Below are 19,900 nucleotides of genomic sequence, written 5' to 3'. Positions count from 1 at the left end.
TGGCGGATGCCTCCTCCTCCCTTCTCCCACCAGCCCAGCTCCACCGGAGCAGCAGCAACAGCCCAGCAAAAAATCCACGTTGAGCCATAACCAATGGTAAATTCTTCGAGTGAAACGTAATGTGCTGGGAAGCGCTTCACCATTTCACTTGGGAAAACGATCCGTTTGGCAGCAGAGAGGAGGAAAACATGCTTTGTTTTACAAATCCTCTCCCCAGCAGGAGAGACACTCCCAGAATTTAATATACTGCCAGCGCTTGGCTGCTTTAACCACTGAAACTCAAGAGTGCGTCAAAAAAAAAGAAAAAAAAAAAAGTGATGCACTAGATAACATTAAAGCCTATCCTATTCTGCAACTGGTGGTTTTGGGCACAGCAATTCATCGGCACAGAGGAGCTGCAATTCTCCCACCCGTGACAGCTGGCGTGGATGGGGTGCAGGGTCTGGAAGTGGGGTCCCAGGTTTCTCCAAGTGCTGGAGACCCTTAATTTATTCAGTTTTCGCCCTCTTAGGGTGAGGCCCTGCAGCAGCTCCTTGTGGGAAAGCAAGGAAGATTCTGACAGGTAAATCTAGGAAGTCACTTTATAGCAGAGAAACTGGATTCAAAGTTATTCAGTGCAACAATTACTTCCATGAAAGGCAACTTGCTCCCAGGTGACTAGCAAACTTCTTGCAACCCCAAACTCCGGCCTCAATAAAATATTAAGTATTTCAGCGTATTTCCACTTATCCTCCAATCATTTAACTGCTAAAAGCATCCTACATGCAGCACTGGAGAGGGCAGCGGACGGCACTTTTTTGAGAGGGGATTTTAATTTTGCGGTGTGGGGTTTGGGCTCCAGGCAGTTGACAGTATTACCAGAGCAGAAGGAAAAAGCAACCGTTATCTCTAGCTAAAGAACCTGTCGTTAAGTTAGGCTGGCTGTGCCAAAGCAGCACATACCCTTTCGAATGGCCGCTGCCAGCTCCTGCACGCAGTAATAACATAAGTGTTATTTTGAGGGCAGGCAGCGGGATCGAGTTGCCTCCGCACCGGTGACTGCTTCTGACCTCTCTGAGGAGCTGTCTCGAAGCAACAAAGTCTGTTTGCTGTTCACATTTTTTATCTTTTTTAACAAAAAGAAGTCCACTTTATACCTTAGTGCTTTTATAGTTGTTCACAACCCCCAAGCATTCTTGGAAACACTAATTAATCCTTACGAGAGCCTGTAAAGAAAACAGCATTGCTCCCATTTCAGGGGACGGGAGCAGGATGGGGAAATTTGGGGAAATGCAAAAGGCCACGCTAGACATTGGTGACAGTGGTGGGGCTGGAAGGGCAGGACCTGCCCGTGCTCTGGCACGATGTTTAAAATATGGTTTTGCTGCCCTGTCCTTTGGCTGATTATCAAACGCAGCTTTTGTGGGAGCCTTGGCAGGCGGGAGGAGAAACCCCTCGAACGTCGTCTTGCAGCGGGTAGGTCAGGCAGGACGTTATGTTAAGGAAAGCTGAAAAGTTGGTCAGCCTCGGGTCTGGCAACATGCACATCCTGCTCAAAAAAAAAGGATGGAACACCTCCAAACGTGGGGATGCTGTCACCTACCCCTCGCTAGCACGCTGGGCTGGCTTCAAAGCTTGGTGAAGTCAGTGGAAAGGCTCCCAGTGACCTAAATGGCTAAGATTTTTAAAAATAAAAAGTCTATACGTAACTGAGAGCTGGGCACCCAGTCACTAGGTTTGCTCGAAAACCCCAGTTTTGCAGCAGCAACGCATGTTACATTAGCAAGTACAGGGACCAACCAACACCACAGCCCCTCTGGGGCAGACACCACATAAATGGCTCATGGGAAAAGGTCTGGTCTCTGCCCCACAGGGCTCACCCCTCCATCCCTCTCTCTGCAGGGGGAAGCTCATCCTTCCCCCCAGATCCTCACTTTCAGGCTGGGACGTGGCAGGAGCTCAGCTCTCTAAGACTCCCACTGCCTCACAGTCCCAGCTCCTTGGGAGCAAACGGAGCATCCCTCGCAGCCACCAATACACCCCTAAAACACCACCTCCCAAAAGCCAGCCCGTGGAAAACCACAGCAATTGGGATTTGTTCAATGGGGCATCCCACATTCGCTTCCCAAAGGCAAGGAATAATACCGCCTCATTAGAAATGTGCTTCGAGTCTATTATAGTATCTAGGACAAAGTGTTCCCTATTTTGACACTCCAAGATATATTTTATCAGAGCAAGCTCTTCAGAAACACTCACTCACAAAGACTTATCTGACTGTAACAGGTTTCTCGCTTCCCCCAGCATTTTAAAATTAATTTCTAGCTTTTTTTTTCCACCTCGTCAGATGACGGGATGCCCCCACGGTCAGATTTGTCATTAGGGCAGCCACCGTGACACATCCCAGCTCCCTCACACTCTGCACGGCCAGCCTGCCGGGAGGGAGAGGACAGTCCAGAGCATCACTGAGAAAAAACCAGTATCTAAAGCCAGAGAGAACTTGGGAGAGACTCACGTACTTCATAGGCACCAAGATTTATTTTTGGGGGGGGGGGGTGTGGGGTGTGTGTTTGATATAAACACCTTCTAAAATTAGCACCTGTCTTTCTGCCAGCTCCAATGAGCTGTTGGTGCAACGATAAAGCTCTGGTGTGGCTGAGAGGGTGCAACATGTGGGCACAGATCTGCTGCCCAATGCACGGCCACTTCTGCCCCACAGGGTTTTCCCAGCCACGTGCTTGACCCACTCAGCCACACAGATCCCACAGGGAGAGGTCATCATCCCAAAGAGTTGCACCTCCAGCTCCCAGGGAGGGGGCACATTCATCTCGGAAAAAGCACCTTATCTCAAGGTTGAGAGGAAGTCACAAGAGCTTTCTATAAAGGAACGCAAACACGTATGAAACTGTTCAGATTTCTCAGCTGGACTGCTCCAAAGATAGTCCTAAAGTCACGTAAACCAGCCGGACAGAGGGACCCTGGCTGATGGGGTAAATGAAAATGGGCCTCTGCAGGGGCTGAAAGGGTCAGGGACATGCCCCAAAAAACACCCCCACTTGCTAAAAAGTTAACGGGACCAGAAAATGGGGGGAAAAAATTGCAAAAAGCAAAACTCAAGACACAAAACCCAAGAAAAAACCCATCAGATTCTAGACCAGCTGTGTTTTCACGTGGACAGACTGACACTGAGTAGATCTACTGGACAAAAAAAGCAGCTCCCAATGCCCAGCGAAGATCTGAGCTACTTTTCCCCAGGTGGTAGAACTGGTTACGCTGAACAGCTGGGTGCCTTGAAGGCTTCTTGGGAGAAAAACCGAGCTTGAAGACAGGTCTGTTTTCAGTTTGCAAGGAAAACTTGCTGTTTTTCAAAGCCCTGTGTACCCCAGAGCCTTGAAAATGCCCAGCACTTCGGTCTTTTTATCACCATCTATCAGTAGAAAAGGTTAAATGCTAATTTGCCGGATACAGAGCAGTGCTCCTCAGCTGCCTTTCTGTTTGCTCACAGCAACTTTCCGTAGTGTTGCTTCTCAGCTAATGCCCAACTCAAACAGACTTTCAAGGGGAAAGGTCTTGGGCTCCATACAATTAATTCCCCGCTCCCGCACAGCGTCTCGCACACTCATTTCTACAAGCTGCAGTCAACGCCAGCAAAACTCCACCAAGTGATTGTGCGTCAAAAAGAACAAGATAAAAAGCAAAGCTGCCAACTCTTGGTATTTCTAAGCCGGGAAGAAAAGAGCTGATTCTCAAAAGCTGCTAGCTCAAATTGCCTCAGCGCTTTTCCAGATCAGCTTTAAACACCAAACTTTTTGAAAGTTGAGTGGGAACCTCCTTGAGTGGGCTGTGCATACTGCAAACCCCAGAGCTATCAGCACAAGCAATGAAGGGAAGGAGAAAAATGCACTCGGCAGGGTTCCTCGCTGCAGACAATGCAAAGCACCTCCCCGGGGTTATTTTCCCATCTCCAACACCATGACCACCCTGCAGCTCCTCAGCCACTTCCCCAAAATTACACCACGAAAGTTAGACCCGCAAAAACGGAGCGTGGCCCCTCTTTGCCAGCAGGCTTTCGAACCCGGGATGTGTTTTGCTCCTAGACTGCCTCTTCCCCACCGCCAGCAGGCAGCCCCCCCAGGAGAAACCTGCCCATCCTCACCTGCCGCAGGTGCCTCAGCAGCTCGGTGGCCTCCTCCTGCTTCCCCTGCTTCACCAGCACCAGCATGTCCTGGATCATGCAGATCCGCCGGTGGTAAGGGGGCAAGCTGCTGCCACCACCCTTCCCAAACTTCTCGCCGGACTTCACCACGAGGGAGGCGAGGAAGTCCCCCCTGTCCCTGGGGGGTACTTTCTTGCGGTGATGGGTCGGGGGGCTCTCCCCGGCGCTGCCCGGCTGGCAGCCCTTGGTCTGCTTGGTGCCCATGGTGTGTAGCCCCGGCTCCTGCAGCCCTGGGGCTGCATCCAAGGGAGGCGGGGGGACGGGGGACGACGACTGGAAGCCACAGAAGGGGGGCACAAGGGGGCTGGGGGGTGCACAGGAGGATGCACGAGGGGATGCACAAGGGGTTTAAGGGTGCGCAGGGGGATGCACAAAGAGGGGGGGGGGATACACAAGGGGTTCGGGGGATGCACAGAGGGATGCACAAGGGGTTGGGGGGGGATGCACGAGGGGTTCAAGGGGGTGCGGGACGGCGCTCGGCAGCCCCCGGGTGCCTAGCAAGGGGGTCGGTGCCCGGTGGCGGGGCTGCTCCGCTCCCGCAGGCGGAGGAGAGAACGGCTGAGCCCGGCGGAGAGCAGCCGCGCCGCGGCCCCGCCGCCCCGCTCCATGGCCGCGGGGAGCCGCGCAGCCGGGATCCGCGGAGCTGCTTCTGCCGGCCCCGGGCGGCGGCAGCGGAGCGATGAGAGCGGCAGTGCTCAGCGCTGCAAAGCGGCGGCGGCTCCGCGCAGCCCCCGAGCCCCAGCCCCCCCCCCCCGCCCCCGAACAACCCTCGCCTCCTCCTCCCGGCGCCGAGGGGGCTCCCCCGGGGAGGGGGGGGACAGAACTTGGGGCGACGGGGGCGGGGGGGGAGCAACTGTTGCGCGGCGGGGGCTCCCCGGGGAGGCGGCGCGGCTGGGCCGGCGGTGGGGTGCATGGAACGGGGAGAGCCGGGGGAGGGCCGGGGGCGGGCACCGTGCACCGAGGCAGGGCTTGCGGAGGAAGCTGGAGCCGGCCGGGGCTCTTCCTTCCTCCGCCGCCTTCTCTAGCTCCGTGGGGATGGGGATTGCAGCGGGATGGGGCGGGGGGGTGGGGGATTGCACCGGGGGGAAGAAGCGGGGGGGGGGGGGATTGCAGCGGGGGAGGGAGGCAGCGTGGGGCATCCCTGCTGGTGGTTCCCGGGGAGGGGCAGGGAGGGGTTTCCCGCTGTGTTCTCACCCCAGGGGACCCACAGGCACTTGGCCACCCGCAGGGGTGGGCTCTGACCTGGGGGGGGGGCCCTCTCGTAACCCTGGCTGTCCCCCTCGGGTGCTCGGCTGAGGCCGGTCCCGGGGCAAAGCCCCAGGCAAGGGACCGCTGCGGGCAGGGTGATCCTGCGGGGCTCCCGGCTCCCGCCCTGGCTGCGGTGCCACCCCGAACCGTGGCTGCTCCTGCACCTTCTGGCCTCCTCCCTCGCCTCTCTCCCTGCCAGCAGCCGCTCCGGTGCCCATCTGGAGGTCACTGCTTGTGCTCTGCCATCCCCTGTCCCAGCCAAAGCCCCCCTCCAGCGCTTGCAACCGCCCCGCTGCGCTGCTCCTTCCAGCAGCTCCCCATCCAATGTTCAATCACTGCTTATCTTCCAGGCACTCCGCTGGCAGGGTTTAGGGCATGGATCAAGGCTCTTGGATAAAGATCATGATGAAACAACTCTTCTGGACAGGGACTGCTCACCTGCTGCAGCAGACAGACTGCTGGAAAAATGCCTGGGAGGAATAAGCTTAGGACTGACAAGGCCCCACCAGTAGCCTCAGACCCTCTCCTGATGCAAGGGGCTGTTTTCCATCCACCCCCATGCTTCTGCTTGGCCAGGGCAGGAGAAGACCCACTGGAGCCGCTGTGCAGTACCCAGGCTGGGAAAGCATCACCTCCTGCAGTAGGAACATGCTATGGGGGCATTTTGGATCTGTATTAGAAATAATCCCAAAGCAACACATGACAACTTTTTGCTTCCTCTGCATCCTGTGCAACTGCACATCCACGAGCACACAAATACTGTGTTACACTGACGAATAAAAGGCAGCTCTCCTTGATAGCCAAATGGCTGGAGGCCTGTGTAATTGTTTCTAAAATTCCAAAGGCCAACTGATGTAACACATTTTTATACGTGGTCACAAGAACAGCAGAGAGCCCCACTGACTGCAGTAGGGTTTGGCTCTGGTTTACAGAGCCATGCTGCAAAGGATCCAAAACAGGACCAAACACTGGTGTCTTCCCCCAAGAAGACAGCTCATGGCTGCTGTCATGAGCTAAAAATGACATTTCACTGGTTCAGCCATACCAAGTAAAGTCACATGAGGAAACACACAGCCACATGGTTTGCAGAAACCATGAGTTTGTGTTAACCAGAGGCCTCACCCGGCAGTAAATCACCCCAGAGAAGTCAGGGAGAGGCAGCCAATTTGCCAATGTCAACAGGAATCAGCAGGAAGCGATGCCTGACACCCCCCAGCAGCATTTTCCCCAACTCCATTCCAGGTACAGCCTCCTCCCTTTAAAAGCATCAGCCCTCTTCATGCTATTAACAGGGTGACAACACATAACAACATTAAACAGTCAAGTGCTGTTGTGACCTTGCAAGACGCTGAGTGGGGCCCATGTCTGAAAACCCCACTGAAAGAGCATCATTTCAGACCTGGAGCCTGATACTGTGCCCCAAAGTCCATGAGAACGGGACTGCCCACCTCACATATTCATTCTGCACAAGGTGATTTTCTCACCTGAATCAGCTGAGCATCAACTGCACGCTCAGTCCTGCTGATACACACAACCTCACTGCCAGGAGCTGGCAGACAAGGGGCTTCCAGCACTGAGATCCTCTGCCTGTCCCTGAGTTTCATCTCGCAGCCTGTTCTTTACATACATCTGTAAGTCTGTTGTACAGCAAGAAGCCAGTAAGATCGGGTCAGTTCACCTCTCCAATGAAAATATTAAATAATGGAAAAGAAGCAGAAAGAGAAACTCCTGCCAGGGCTGAGATCTCCCACTCCCCTCACTCCTGCAGAATTTGAGGCCACAGGGCCTCCTCCAAAGACACATCATCACATGAATGGAGCATCTCATCTAGTACGGAGGGAAAAGTGCCAAGAGCCAAGTTCTTATGCCACCAGCCCAGGAGACCACTTACCTGCAGCCTGTCCAGTTATCTCAGCTTGTCCAGCCAACAACCGAGAGCCCAAAGGTCACATGAAGCCTCGTCTCTGCCGGGAGCAGGCAGAGTGGGTCCTGTGCCCTTTACAGTCTTTGTGCTGGTCCATACTGGCTCTGGTAGTGGTTTGCAATGCAGATGCTTGTCCTGCAGAAAAAAGGATTTGGACATGACTGTCCCAGCTGGGCAGGGAGGAGGATGCTCACTCCGGGTCGGCTGGGCAAACCCACCCCACAGTGTGCTCCGGCAGCATCCTTGCTCACACCGAGAGGCACCGGTGGGAACTGTTCATCTGTGCAAAATTGGGATGTACAGTCTGGTCTGAAGAGAGAAGCCACTGGGGAAAACTTACTACTTTCAATATTTCAGGATTGATCTTCTAAGACGGTATCAGGCTAAACATCTTGTTTCTATAGGCACATGGAGGGGCCAAACCCAGCCCATCACTGATTTTGCTCCACTTTAAAAAAAGCTGTTTGTGCCAAGCCCCATGAAATGGGGCAGCTCTGTCAGCACAGGCTGCAGGACTCACCGTGCCAGGAAGGCACGGACATCTCTCCACCTCTTCAGGTCCATCCAGTGGGCCATTTCACGTTCGTAGGAGATCACCACACCTATCCCCTGGGGATCCCAATGGAACGGGCCACACACTCCCATGCAGACTAAAGCTACAAACCCCCTCCCTTCACCACCCGCTGCCCCGGAGGAGAGGGGAGCTCAGCCCGCAGGGAGCCCAGCCTGGCAGAGCCACATCCTGGCTGAGGAGGTGGTTTTGCACAGCAACCATGGCCCCGAGTAAATAAATAAAACCCAACCTTTGCACATATGACACTTTTGTCAGCAGGGCAGAGAGTTCATCAACTGCTCCTGATCAGGCCTATTTATAGCACGCAGGACAAAGCCAGCAAAAAAAAAAAAAAAAAAAAAAAGACGACGACAAGAGCATGGTGTGTACTCTTGTTACACCAATGCAAAGCAAACACCAAGCGCTGCCGGGTCAGAGGGGTTGGATTTACGCTCCCCATGAGCAGATGCAAAGGCACCGTGACCACTCAGTGCAGCACGAGAGTAACCTCCAGGCTCAGTACTGGTGACTCGATGGTACAAGACATGCGGATCCCTCAGTAATGCTCCATCCCGGAGCATTATTCACTTCTACACCCTCAAAAGGGTCTCATCCAGCTACAGACCTAACCTCATGGCAACACTTAGCTTTCATACACACACAAAATTTTCCATACACACTCAAAACACCCGCCTACAAACCAAGCCCACCCAGCGCTGAAAAACCTGACCTCAGCACTTGTGTGCTGGGAACCAGGTCTGCCCCGCAGCTCTCTGCGGGCTGGAGCTCGCTCTGCAGCTCTCTGACCGATGAAGTGTTCTGCTAAACTCATTAGTAGATCCGCAGCCAATATGCATTTTTTCCTTAGTGCAGATGTGTGCAAACTGCAAATTAGTAGATGTTTGTCTAAGGGAGTTTGCTTTTTTTTTTTTTACTCCGTTCATACTCTTTATGATATTTAATATTAAGGGTGTGCTAGAAAAGTCCACTGCTTTAAAATGAAGTAACTTCAGATCATGAGATCGTGAAAGAAAACGGTTTCTTCTCTCCCACAAAACTCAGATTTAAGAATGTTCTCACTTCTACATCAAAAAGAAACTAAAGCTTTTCAATGCATTATGCATAAGCCAGGGAACATCCATACCACATGAGTCAATAGCTTGATGGAATAAGCTGGTGTGCAGGCGATCCAACATCAAATACCTGAAAACGGAGACATTTTCCCTCAGTTCCCCAACATCCCAGGTACCCACCACCAAACCATTTTGCGCGCATGTATGCATATACATTTGGTTTCAGATTAGTCACAGATAACACTAACTTCCAGGAAGGACTGACTGGTTTTACTGGAAGATCACAATCTAATTACACTTCTCTCTTGTCAGCCCACTTGTGTTGTGCTTTTTAAAGTGCTGCAGCTAACCCCTCTATCCACGTACTCACAGGCTTAGATGGGGAATATTAATTTCACAGCTTGCCTAAGACAAAAATCTCCTTTCTGATCCCAGGTTTTGCCCAGGACTCCCATTCTAAACTGGAAAATCCACTCTGGACAAGTATGGTCCAACATGGAATAATCAAAAGAGGGTTATTGCTCAAAACACTTGTAGACCTCCATAAATGGGTGTTTTGCAAGACATCCTCACCATCACTTTTGCATTCAAGAGCTCTGATACTCCACCTGAGACACCCAACTACACACAGCCTTGGAGTTCATGAGTTCTTCCTCACCCGACAGGTCTTGGTGGGGTTTTTTGGGAGCTCAGCTCTTAGTCTAAACCCCACCATTACTGTTTCTCTAAGATACAGAGAAGAAACACTTCCAAATTCAAGGACAGCTGTTCATTTTGCTTGTCAGGGCACACCCTCAGTATTTAGCCATTTCATCACCCCCCCAGATCTTTTCCACAACCCAGATCTTGGCAGGACTGAACAAAGCCACAGCAGTTGCAAGCCCTTGGAGCACCCACTGTCTCATCTACATCTGTCCTCTCCCCAAACATTCAAGGTGTTCAAAGCAGAGACTGAACTGGGACCAAGCTCTGCTTCACATTGAACTCTCTTGCTTTGGAGGGCAGCACAGGACTTGCTGATTTTTCTTGATAGGGATGGAATGATTAGGATTAATTTTAAATGTCAGCATCAGATTCAGGTTAGTGCTTACCCTGTGGAAAGGGCTAAGCTGACTATAAGAAATATTACTTTCAAGATGGCATTTAAAGGAATCCCAGAGTTAATGTGATTTTTGTTTCTTACTTAAAAAAAAGCCCCAAAACCCAAAAAACAGCCTTACTGTAAGGCACCATCAAATCCAGCAAGAGGAGAGTAGTGTCAACAGGCAATCTCTATGGAAAAAAGCCAAACTGAGAAATGTGATTTTTAAAGAACAAAAGGCTATCCATATCCTAAAGCTTGATTCAATTCAGCTTTAACAAGGCACAGCAGTGAGACAGAGTTGAAGGGCCTTGTGAAATGCTGCAAGATGGAATTGCAGATGAACTAAACTCCAGGATAAATGGGACAATATAATGATGAGAAAAATTACATGTACTAAGAGATGTTTTTAAGGAGAAATGAAAGAATCTCATGTAGAAGCAGTTCTGTATCCTCCAGGCAATGGATGTAGTCTTCCCATATTCACCTTTTAAAAAAAAAAATCCCCATCTTCATCCTCCAAAGCAAGGGAGAACACAATCTGAGTAGCCAGAGAAATATTGGCGCAGTATAGAGGGAAGCACCTTCCTCCTGCTCTTCCTTGCTGCTTGAAAGCTGTCCTGAGCTCTGGCATCTGTTTTCAGCATAGCCCAGGGGAGATGGTTAGAGAAGGGCCAGAGACAAGGAAAGGAGAGACATGTTCATCAAGCCTGGGTATCAGGGTGAAAAAAGTTACTACAGGCAAGAGCACAGAGCTGCCAAAATCCCCAAACCACGATGTGGAAAGCTTTCTTCTTAATTATTAATTTGCTATGCCTTAACACTTTCATTACACTAAAATAACTGTACCTACACAATCTTTTTAGAAGAAAAGAATTAGCATTCAAATCAAACCCTAGAACCCTTCCAAGCAATTCTGCTGCGACAGAAGGAAATCGGGATTTTTCATGCAACACCCTTGGCCAAACCATTTCACCTCCAGATGCCCCATTCCCCTCACAAAGCTGGAGGGGCCACCAAAATGTGCCATCACCCCATTATCCCTCCAACAGCCACTGCCTCTCCTCCATCACCCTGGGGAGGCATGAGAGAAGGTCCCCCTCCAGTGCTTGCTCATGTGGCATGGGGCTCTTAACATTAAAAAAAAAAAAAATCCAGCAAAGGCTATATTAATCTTCCAGAGAATATGGGGGGGGGGGGAGAGAGAGTTGTTGGGGATTTTGGTTTGTTTTTTTAAACAAAACACACTGGTGAGCATTTAATCATTTAGCCCAATCAGAAGAGTAGAAAAATATTTGTTAGATGCCAGAAACATTTCCTCAATAAAAAGGGATGGCCTGTTGAGGTGTTTGCCTGCATTACACCCATGGGTGCTGGGAGGATGGACCTCTCTGCATCAAAACTGATCCCTCTAGAGCAGAGGGGAGCGGGGATGACCTGCCTCCCCCCACACTTAAGTATCCAACGTGCACAGGGATTGCTATCAAGAGACGCTTCTATAATCTCATATTTTTCCAGATTCAGGTGCTTTCCCCCCTCCAATGCCAACTCTTTCTCCTCCCAGATTTCCCATGAAAAATATGTCCAAACTCAAACCCTTAACCCTGAGCAAATATAAAAATACTTAAGCTGCCGGAAGCAATACATCTTCCCTTCACGTGATGGCTTCAGCTTTTTTTCCACTCAACGATCTGGATGCCGTGTTTATAAAACCAAAAGACTGTTTACACACTGTCCAAAAGTTGTTTAGCAAGACATTAAAGCTGCCAAATATTTTTCTGGAGTCATCTTTAAAACTACCCTTTGCTTTCCCTCCAGCAGGATTAAAAAGGCTTGGACAATTTTCTGCACTTTGGTCTGCAAAGAAAATTATTGCCTTGAGATGCTTTAGCCGTAAAAAAGATCAATGAGCATTTTTATGGAGAATTATCCTTTTGTGCTGTTAGGGAAACAGCCAGTTCAAATGTGGATTTAGGAGTCAAAACTCTGGGAGCGTGTTCTTTGATAGCTTTGTGCTGCAGAGTCGCATCCCGTCCCGGGTGCCAGTACCCGATCCGTACTGGGACGTGAACACCCAGCAGTGCTAGAGGGGTTAATCCATCACCAGCCAAGGTGGGTGCAGCGATGGAGGGGGCAAAGGGCTGTTGCATGAAGCCTAAACCAAAGGGCTGGTTGCTGCCCGGTGGCTCAGGGACTCACCGGGAAGGGGAAAACCTCACCAGGACCAGCCCTGTGCTCGGGGAGCACTTCTCCAGGATTGCACCCAGCTCTCCCGGGGGAGCCAGCCACTCCGCGCCATTTCTGCGGTGAGGGAGAAGCGAGCACAGCGCCTGGTCGGAGCCAAGAGCCACGAGTCAGTTTGACTCACGCTCCTGATGGTTTCCAAATGTTTCCCAGCATCCAGCCGTGACGTGAAGACGAATGTTTTGGAGGGGCTGACCCCATCTGTCCCTGCCACGGCCCAACTCTGAGTGCATTTGGCCTTGGGGAGAGGGGCCATCAGTCATCACGGGAGTTTATCGAGTCTGTTTTGCACGTGCCAGTGTCACTGGATTAAACACTCTGATTATTTGCTCTCTAATTTCTGCTCAGCATTAACGCCCGTTTGGTGGAGCTGGCCTGAAGCGATGGATGTGCTGCTGTGAGCACCAGGCTGAGGTGGCTTCTGGGGACAATGCAGGGCCACGAGGAACAAGCCAAGCTTGCTGGCCCATTTCACACCACGGGCACTGCCTTTCCAGCCCATTCCTGATTTCAATCGGTGGCTTCAAAAGGTGAAAGGTTTCACATATCGTGAGCACCAACATCCCCAGCCATGTGTGTTGCCGGGCTCCTCCACCCTGACCCTCCTGCTCCCTGCCTGCATCATCTGCTGCTCCAGGACCCAGAGTTCAGCGCCCAAGGTCAAGTTGCTGCTCTTTGGCAGCCTCAGCCCCGTTAAATCTCAGCACCAGACGCGGGGGAAGAGCAATGCCAGCCCGGTTACCATTACAAATGTGCACAATAAACTGCCAGCCGAGCTCACGGTGTCTTTTGTTTAGAGGAGGAACAAAATAACCTCTATCCACTCGAGCTATTCGGGCTGAGTAGGAGGAACTGAGCTCGGGGGTTGTTTATCAGAAACAAACTGGTACAAATCCTATTTGTGCAAAGCTGCTTAAACCCTCTTGTTGAGTCTTTTCGGTTTGCCGGGTGCAGGGGTTGGCCTCGTTTGCTGATAAGGGTCAGGGAAAAGCAAGTTTACAGCCCGGTTTGCCGTCAGCCTCGACACCTGAGGGTTGCATTTCAAGCAGGCTAGAAATTTGCAGCTCTCCAGGATTGAAATAATAAATAAATCATAATTTCTAGGCTCTGTTACCTGCTGCTCAACAGAGCCTGAAAGGAAAATAAATGCAGATGAGAGGGGGAGGGCAACAAATAAATCCTCATAATTTCATCTCCTTTTTGGATTGCGTATGCTCGTTGACTGGATGTGTCCTTGGCGAGCTGTGCTATCATCACGGGCTTTATCTAGGATGAAGGAACTGTTTTCAGGGCATTCAAAAGAGCAGAAAATTTAGACTTAAACTCTCAGTTATGAGAAGCAAACCCCACCATGCACAGCACATCCTAGTGTTAGTTTAGTTGCAAAATTGAGTTTTACCCTCCTCATTTTAACTTTGTTAAAGCTGAAAAGAATTATATTCTATTTAGAGGAAAGAGTGGCATGGCATGTTTTTCCAAACAGGAGTAAGACCCCCAGCATGGACTGCACCAAGATCTGGACCTTCCCAAAGTCCAAAGTGATGCTATGATCCAGCTCAGGCACCTTCTCTATTCATAAAACTGAAAAGACCCTTCCTTTGAGGAGGAATATGTAAAGCCTTTTGTGTTTGCAGTTCAAATGTCTCAAGTGTGGAGTAAAACTGACCTAAATCCAAGACTTCCTGGCCACAGAGAGGCTTAAACCACAGGTTTCTTTCCAACCTGGAGTGAAAAGTTGATATTTCAAAAACAATTATAAATCAAAGCTTTCATTCACTTGTGCAAGGAAAACTTTCTGATTTTGGAAACACTGATTTTCTTATCGGTTTTCCGTGATGAAGTGACTAGAAATAAGGCAGCTGGCACCAATGTTACACCATGTCTCTCTCTAATAATGTATTTCCTCCTGCCTTCACCCTCTCTCGGGCAGGGTGCCTGGCCCAGCTGGGCCCCAGGGATGAACCCAGGACAATGCCTCTTTCCAAGCTGACCTAACAAGGTACCTGCCTGGCAGTGCAGGGGCAGACATTGCTGGGAAGCCTTGTCCATGGGATGAAACAGGCAATAAAAAAAAAAAAGTTGCATCATGCACCAGCAGCAAGATTCAATTTCGTTTCATTGAAATAACCAAATGTTTTGGGGTCATTTCAGCAATAGACTGTAACGTGAGTCAGGCTGACCTGATCCAGCATGATATACTCACTCAGCACTCCCGTGGCAGGAAATACAGCTGTGTCGAGCAGGGAATTTGCCGAGCAATCCTGAGTGCTCACAGGGTCACGGCCCCCCATCCCTTCCCACCGCAGTGGGGGAGCAGAGCGGCCGAGGGCTTTGCGAAAGCAAGCCTGATTTATTTTAGATTATATGAAAAGGACTTATTCAGGCATTAAAATCCTGATGCTCCCTTGGTCTGGTCCCTGAGCACATCCCTAGGTAGGCAGCCCTAATTCCCAGCCAAGTTGCCCAAGACCCCCCATCAACACAGCAGTGGGTACAGCTCAGATTTAAACCTCACTGGCAAACATTCCTCTTCTTCCTCTGGTCACCCCCAGAGGGTCAGAAGAGTTAACAGAACCAAGGATTTTCCCTTTTCCAACCTGGCAAAGAAGCCCAGACCTGGATGCTCAGCGCCAGAGTTCGCTCAGCTCCAGCTCCTGGGCTTGAGGCAATTAATTAACTGGCACTATACAAGGGGACGGTGAAGTCTTTTGCATAAAATATTTATTTCCCAGGAAGAGGGGGAGGGAAGATGCAGCTTAAAACATTCCTCGGGATGCCTAAATAATCCAGCCCAGATGGAAAATGTGTTTATAAAAAGGAAGATGTCAAATACAAAGCACTTCTGGGGGAACGCAGAAGGGCAGGAATAGAAGGGAAACAGCCAGGGCAGCGCAGTTCACAGCCTTCACGCTGCAGGTGATACCCAGTCCTGTGAAATCCAAAATCTCCTCCTCTCTATTTATTTAAATTTTTTTCAACAGCACAAACAGGATTATTTTTCTCATCACAACAAGTGGAGGTAGGACAAGCAAATAACAGCACAAACCATTTGGTGAAGGTAAATAGAAGGAAAGAAACTGCAGCTTTCTTAAGAAAAAAGAAAAATGAGGCTAGAGGAAGAGGATGCAGGTGGACAATCCTCTCCCTTTCGCAGATGGGAACATCAAAAGTTTAGGATACTTTAGAAATTAAAAATGAGCTGTGCAGATGAGCCACAAACCAACGTTTAGACCTAAAATCTAGGGAAAATTTACAGCGTTGAGAAGTGTGGATCTACTTTCCCTTTACTGTAAGGGTCCTTTCATGGGATTGCTCAGCACCTCAGTGACACTGCATGCAAGAGAAAAGCAGACATGAAATGGCCGTAGGATTAGAACAACAACATTTTTAAATGCAGTCACTGGACTTAATCTCAGAGCAATTAGAAGCAATAGTCACCATCACTTAGCAAAATTAAAATTAAAAACTGTCACAGAAATCAACCACTGATGGATCAGACCTTCATCATGCCTCTGCAGAGACTCAGTGAAGAGGCCATCCTCCAAACCCCTAGCCAGCGCAGAGCTCCTCAGCTCCTCTGCAAAGCCAACAGGCTGTAGTACCCAGAGCAGTATTTTTAGGGCTCTCTATCATCAGCACAACGTTAACAGCGATCACTTCACAGCTCTTCAACAACCCAGAGCCTCTGCTATTACCAGCTGCCATCAGAGGGGTGAGAGCAGCTGGGATGTTGCAGAGCTCTCACCCTGGGACAACAAGCGCAGACACTCAGTGATTTGATTTTTTTCTTTTTTCCAGCATAACGAGCACAAATTAACCCAGAGCCACAAAAAGATTCAGCAAAGGGTCAACAAAGCCAGATGGTAGCAGTCCTGACCGAATTCAAAGGCCTCTTCCCTGCTTAGTCTTCTCAGCCCTAATCTAGATAAAAGCCCTTGCTTCTCAAGCAAAGAGCTTATTTTCCACAGTAAGAACATGAGGGTGTTAAATCTTGGAGAGCCAGGGGAGTATTGCTCTTTAGAGGAGGGGATGAGACATCCCAAGACCCAGCTGTCTCACATCTTGCACTTAATGTTCCCAGTTTCACCCTTCTATTGTAAGTGGAGGCAAATCAGTAGAGGACTTGGGATAGCCTACACCCCCATCAGGAAAGAGCAGCCAAAGCTCTTCAAAGTAACTTCAGTTGGTTGAGACCATGGCTCAGACCCCTGAAATAACAATTTTTCCAATGTGTGTTCACATTTTCAGACATTTTAGACCCAGGTTTGTAAGGCTATATAGGATCCCAAATGCTAGAGTAAGCCCACCCATAAGCAAACCCCTGTGGGGCAGCCAAGCACGTGTGTCTCTGGATCACTCTGAAGGCTGTTTGCCGGGGATGGAGTCTGGATTTCCATATGACACCTTCAGAAGGAAACCTGTGCTTGGACACGTTACCCCAGGGGCACATCTGGCATTGGAGGGTCAACCCATGAATAAGCAGACACACCAGGTTTCCCCATGCTGTCGTGGGGGAATGCCGTGGCTGTAAATAGGAGGAAAAACTCATGAAGGCACAGGGAGGCCTCCACTCTCAGGCACCTTCTAGTCCTCACTCTTGCTATCAAGATGGTTATCAACATCACCAGCTGCATTTCTGCTGCTGAGGACAGGAGCAAAGTCAGCTGGCTGGCAGCTGCAGATAAGTGATGAGCAGATGGATGAGACAGGGTGGATCCCGGGGGGTAGGAGGGAAAGTTATAGGCCTGAAAGTCTTAAAAGGCACAAGAAGAAAGATAAATCAAATCAAAGTTAAATGCTGCAGCTCTCCCTCTCGCTACAACCTTCGGCGCTGAAGTAATCCAGGAGTGCTTTGAATTCCTGCAGAGAGGGCTCTGAACATCTGATTTTGAATTCGAGCCGCAGTGCAGAGCAGCGAGCACCAGCAGCGTTAACCCAGAGCGTGGTGGGAAGCACCGTGTCCTGCCTTTCTTCCTGGCCATCCCAGGGAGGCTTACAGACCTTGCCACCCCCACAAAATCCTTCCAAAACACAACCTCTTATTTAACAAACATTGATACAGAGATACTAGACTGCCACCTACGACTACAGCAGCCTCACACCAACGCTCTTCCCTGCTGGGAGTATCAATCCTGTCCCAATCCAGGGCTCTTTCTATCTTCTCAACCATGGGACAGAGAGGTTTTATCCCTGCTTTGCAGGTGAGGACATGAAGCAAGAGGCAGACTGGAGCAGAAGCATGAGGTTGTCTCCAGAAACCAACATCAGGATCTCTCTCACATTAACCCAAGCTCATATCTTTGCCACAACAGGTGAGTTCATTATTTTTTTATTTAAAAAAATAAACTGCAGAGGTAAGGGCTATGTTTCTTATTCAAGCCTGCTTTCTCTTAATGCACCCCTAGCTCTGTGAAGCATTTCCCGACCAGACACAGCAGTCTTCAATTCTTCATGAACAGCGGTTAGTCTCGCCACAATTTTTATTGTGCATCATGAATTTTAATAGAAATACACACAAACCCCAATCCCTCAGCACTAAGGCATCGAGGCGGGTAAGGTTTGTACAAGGTGAGAGAAGCTACTGTTTTTTTTAACACAGTCACAGTGAATGGTTGTGGTGGGTGAGGGAGAGCCCAACAGAGCAAATTCCATCCATGGAGACCGTGGAGCTGCCTGCAACTTAGAAATCATCTTGGTCAGGCCCTACATGACAGCAGGGCATCCTGACTTGGGTGCTCCATATGAGCACTGACAGCCCCCCAAAACACCCCAAAAACAAACCAGTGAACCTGCCCACTCCCATCTGACACGCAGCACTTCCCACCCCACCTCTCCATCCATCCACACACAGGAGACAGCCCCACGCACCAGCAGCCCTCCCCGCTGTTAACACACCCCTTGATAAGCAAGGCAAAAAGCTCCGAACACAGACCTCAAACCAATCCAGAGACATCAAAGAGATTTCTGGCTTAAATGATCTTTCGGGTTCTACTGAGGGGGGTCTTCTTCATTGTGGCTTTGGTAGCAAATAAATCAATTGCTTTGCTTTCTCTTTACATCAGCCTCAAAAATGCCTCCCCCGCCGTTCACAGACATCCGTGCTGGCATGATGCAGATCCCCCTGACTTCCCATATGGGACAGATTAGTGATTCACCCTCTGGTTTCAGCACCTCTGGAAGCCCAAGTAATTAAACTAAACTCCTCTAACACATCCTTGGCATCTTCTGGAAGGTTAAAACAAACCAACCCAAACACTTTCATTTGCCAAAAGGTAAAGCAACCCCTACTAATGCTCAGCCTGAAGAAGCTTGGGTGACAGGATGGACGGACAGTCAGTTCAGTGGAGGGTTTCCCATTTCCAGGAACAGGCTTGCTCACAGGCATGCCAAAGGTCACAGTCTTACTGGCAGCTTTCTGCAACAGCAGAAACCCCAGGGGCTTGTGGCTGGAAGTGCCCTGTTTTGGGGAAATGAGCAGAACAATGCCCAGAGCACCCTCTCCCTGCAGAGAGGGCAGTGGGGAGGGTGGTTTCCCAAAATCTCTTGGCAGCAAGGTACCATCTCGTTTTGCAATCAATGGCACACTTATGGGCAAAGCCACGTGTCACAGGAAATAAGGCTGGGAGGAGGAGACAGCAGCATTACCAGCGTTACTAAGAAGCACCAGAAGACAGACCTCTCCAGCTGATGACTCTCCTGGCCTGTCCCATACAGGTATGGCAGCTCCTGGAGCCATTGTGCTTCCAGCGACGTGAACATCTGCAAGCTGCTCTTAGGAAATTTGGCCAAAAATAGCAGATACCTTGTGCTAGCCTCAAGAGTCACAAGCTTTTGGACCTCCTGAGGTCACACCATGGGACTCACATGGAGAGCACCCATAGCAGCTCTTACTCCATTTACCAGCCTCCTCCTTCACACCACAGCAGAGCTGTCTCAGTTCTAAAAGCTCCTGCAGGCCATGCCTGTAGACAAGGAGAGATGCTCTTTGCTTTTGAAGATCCTCTGAGAGATGCTCTCAGTGGAAAATATGCTACCATCTTGCCATAAGCATGGCAGCAAACAACGTGGAGGCATGAGTGTGTCCAAGTCTCACCAGCACACAGGGGAAGCAGCACCTCTCAAGTCACTGAGGTTCCTGGCCTGCAGGTCAATGCACGTCACGCACCTACTGCTCAAAGTAGATTATTAAGCCACGCATGGAAGGATTCAACACTGTCAGAAATGTTGGTTTCAGCAAGCTTCTGTTGCTCGTGATCTTAAACACCAACCCTGCTCATATGCAGCAGCTCAGGCCAGTAAGCAAACCTTTGCCAGACCTGTTCCCTGTCAGCCCCCAAAGGCTAATGCTCCCCACACCTGGGTAACAACCACTCAGTTCTAATCTGATGGTTAAGATATTCACATGGCAGCCAGATCAGCACAGCACCAGATGGTCTCAAGAGACTTAGGGCTTGCAAGAGTTTAGCAGAGATGCCAGCAGCAGATGGCAGGTAATGGGAGAAGCCCCTCACCTTCACCCAGAACTGCGAGCACCCTCCCTGCATGGCGTGTTCCTCTCCCAGGGAGCATCACCACGTCCTCTCCA

At 50.2% G+C, this 19,900-nt stretch overlaps 1 protein-coding gene across 1 annotated transcript in view; it reads right to left on the bottom strand.

The window, feature by feature from the left end:
• Nucleotides 1-5,021, bottom strand: part of LRRC75A (leucine rich repeat containing 75A) — a 98,723-nt gene extending 93,702 nt beyond the window's left edge. Inside the window, exon 1 of the mRNA XM_074890549.1 lies at nt 4,133-5,021. Within this exon, the coding sequence (XP_074746650.1) occupies nt 4,133-4,396 (264 nt within the window). The 5' untranslated portion in view covers nt 4,397-5,021. The remainder of the gene's footprint in view (nt 1-4,132) is intronic.
• Nucleotides 5,022-19,900: the final 14,879 nt, after the last annotated feature.

This window comes from Strix uralensis, chromosome 20 (assembly GCF_047716275.1).
Source record: "Strix uralensis isolate ZFMK-TIS-50842 chromosome 20, bStrUra1, whole genome shotgun sequence".
NCBI lineage: Eukaryota > Metazoa > Chordata > Aves > Strigiformes > Strigidae > Strix > Strix uralensis.
This window is presented reverse-complemented; position numbering and strand designations above follow the sequence as displayed.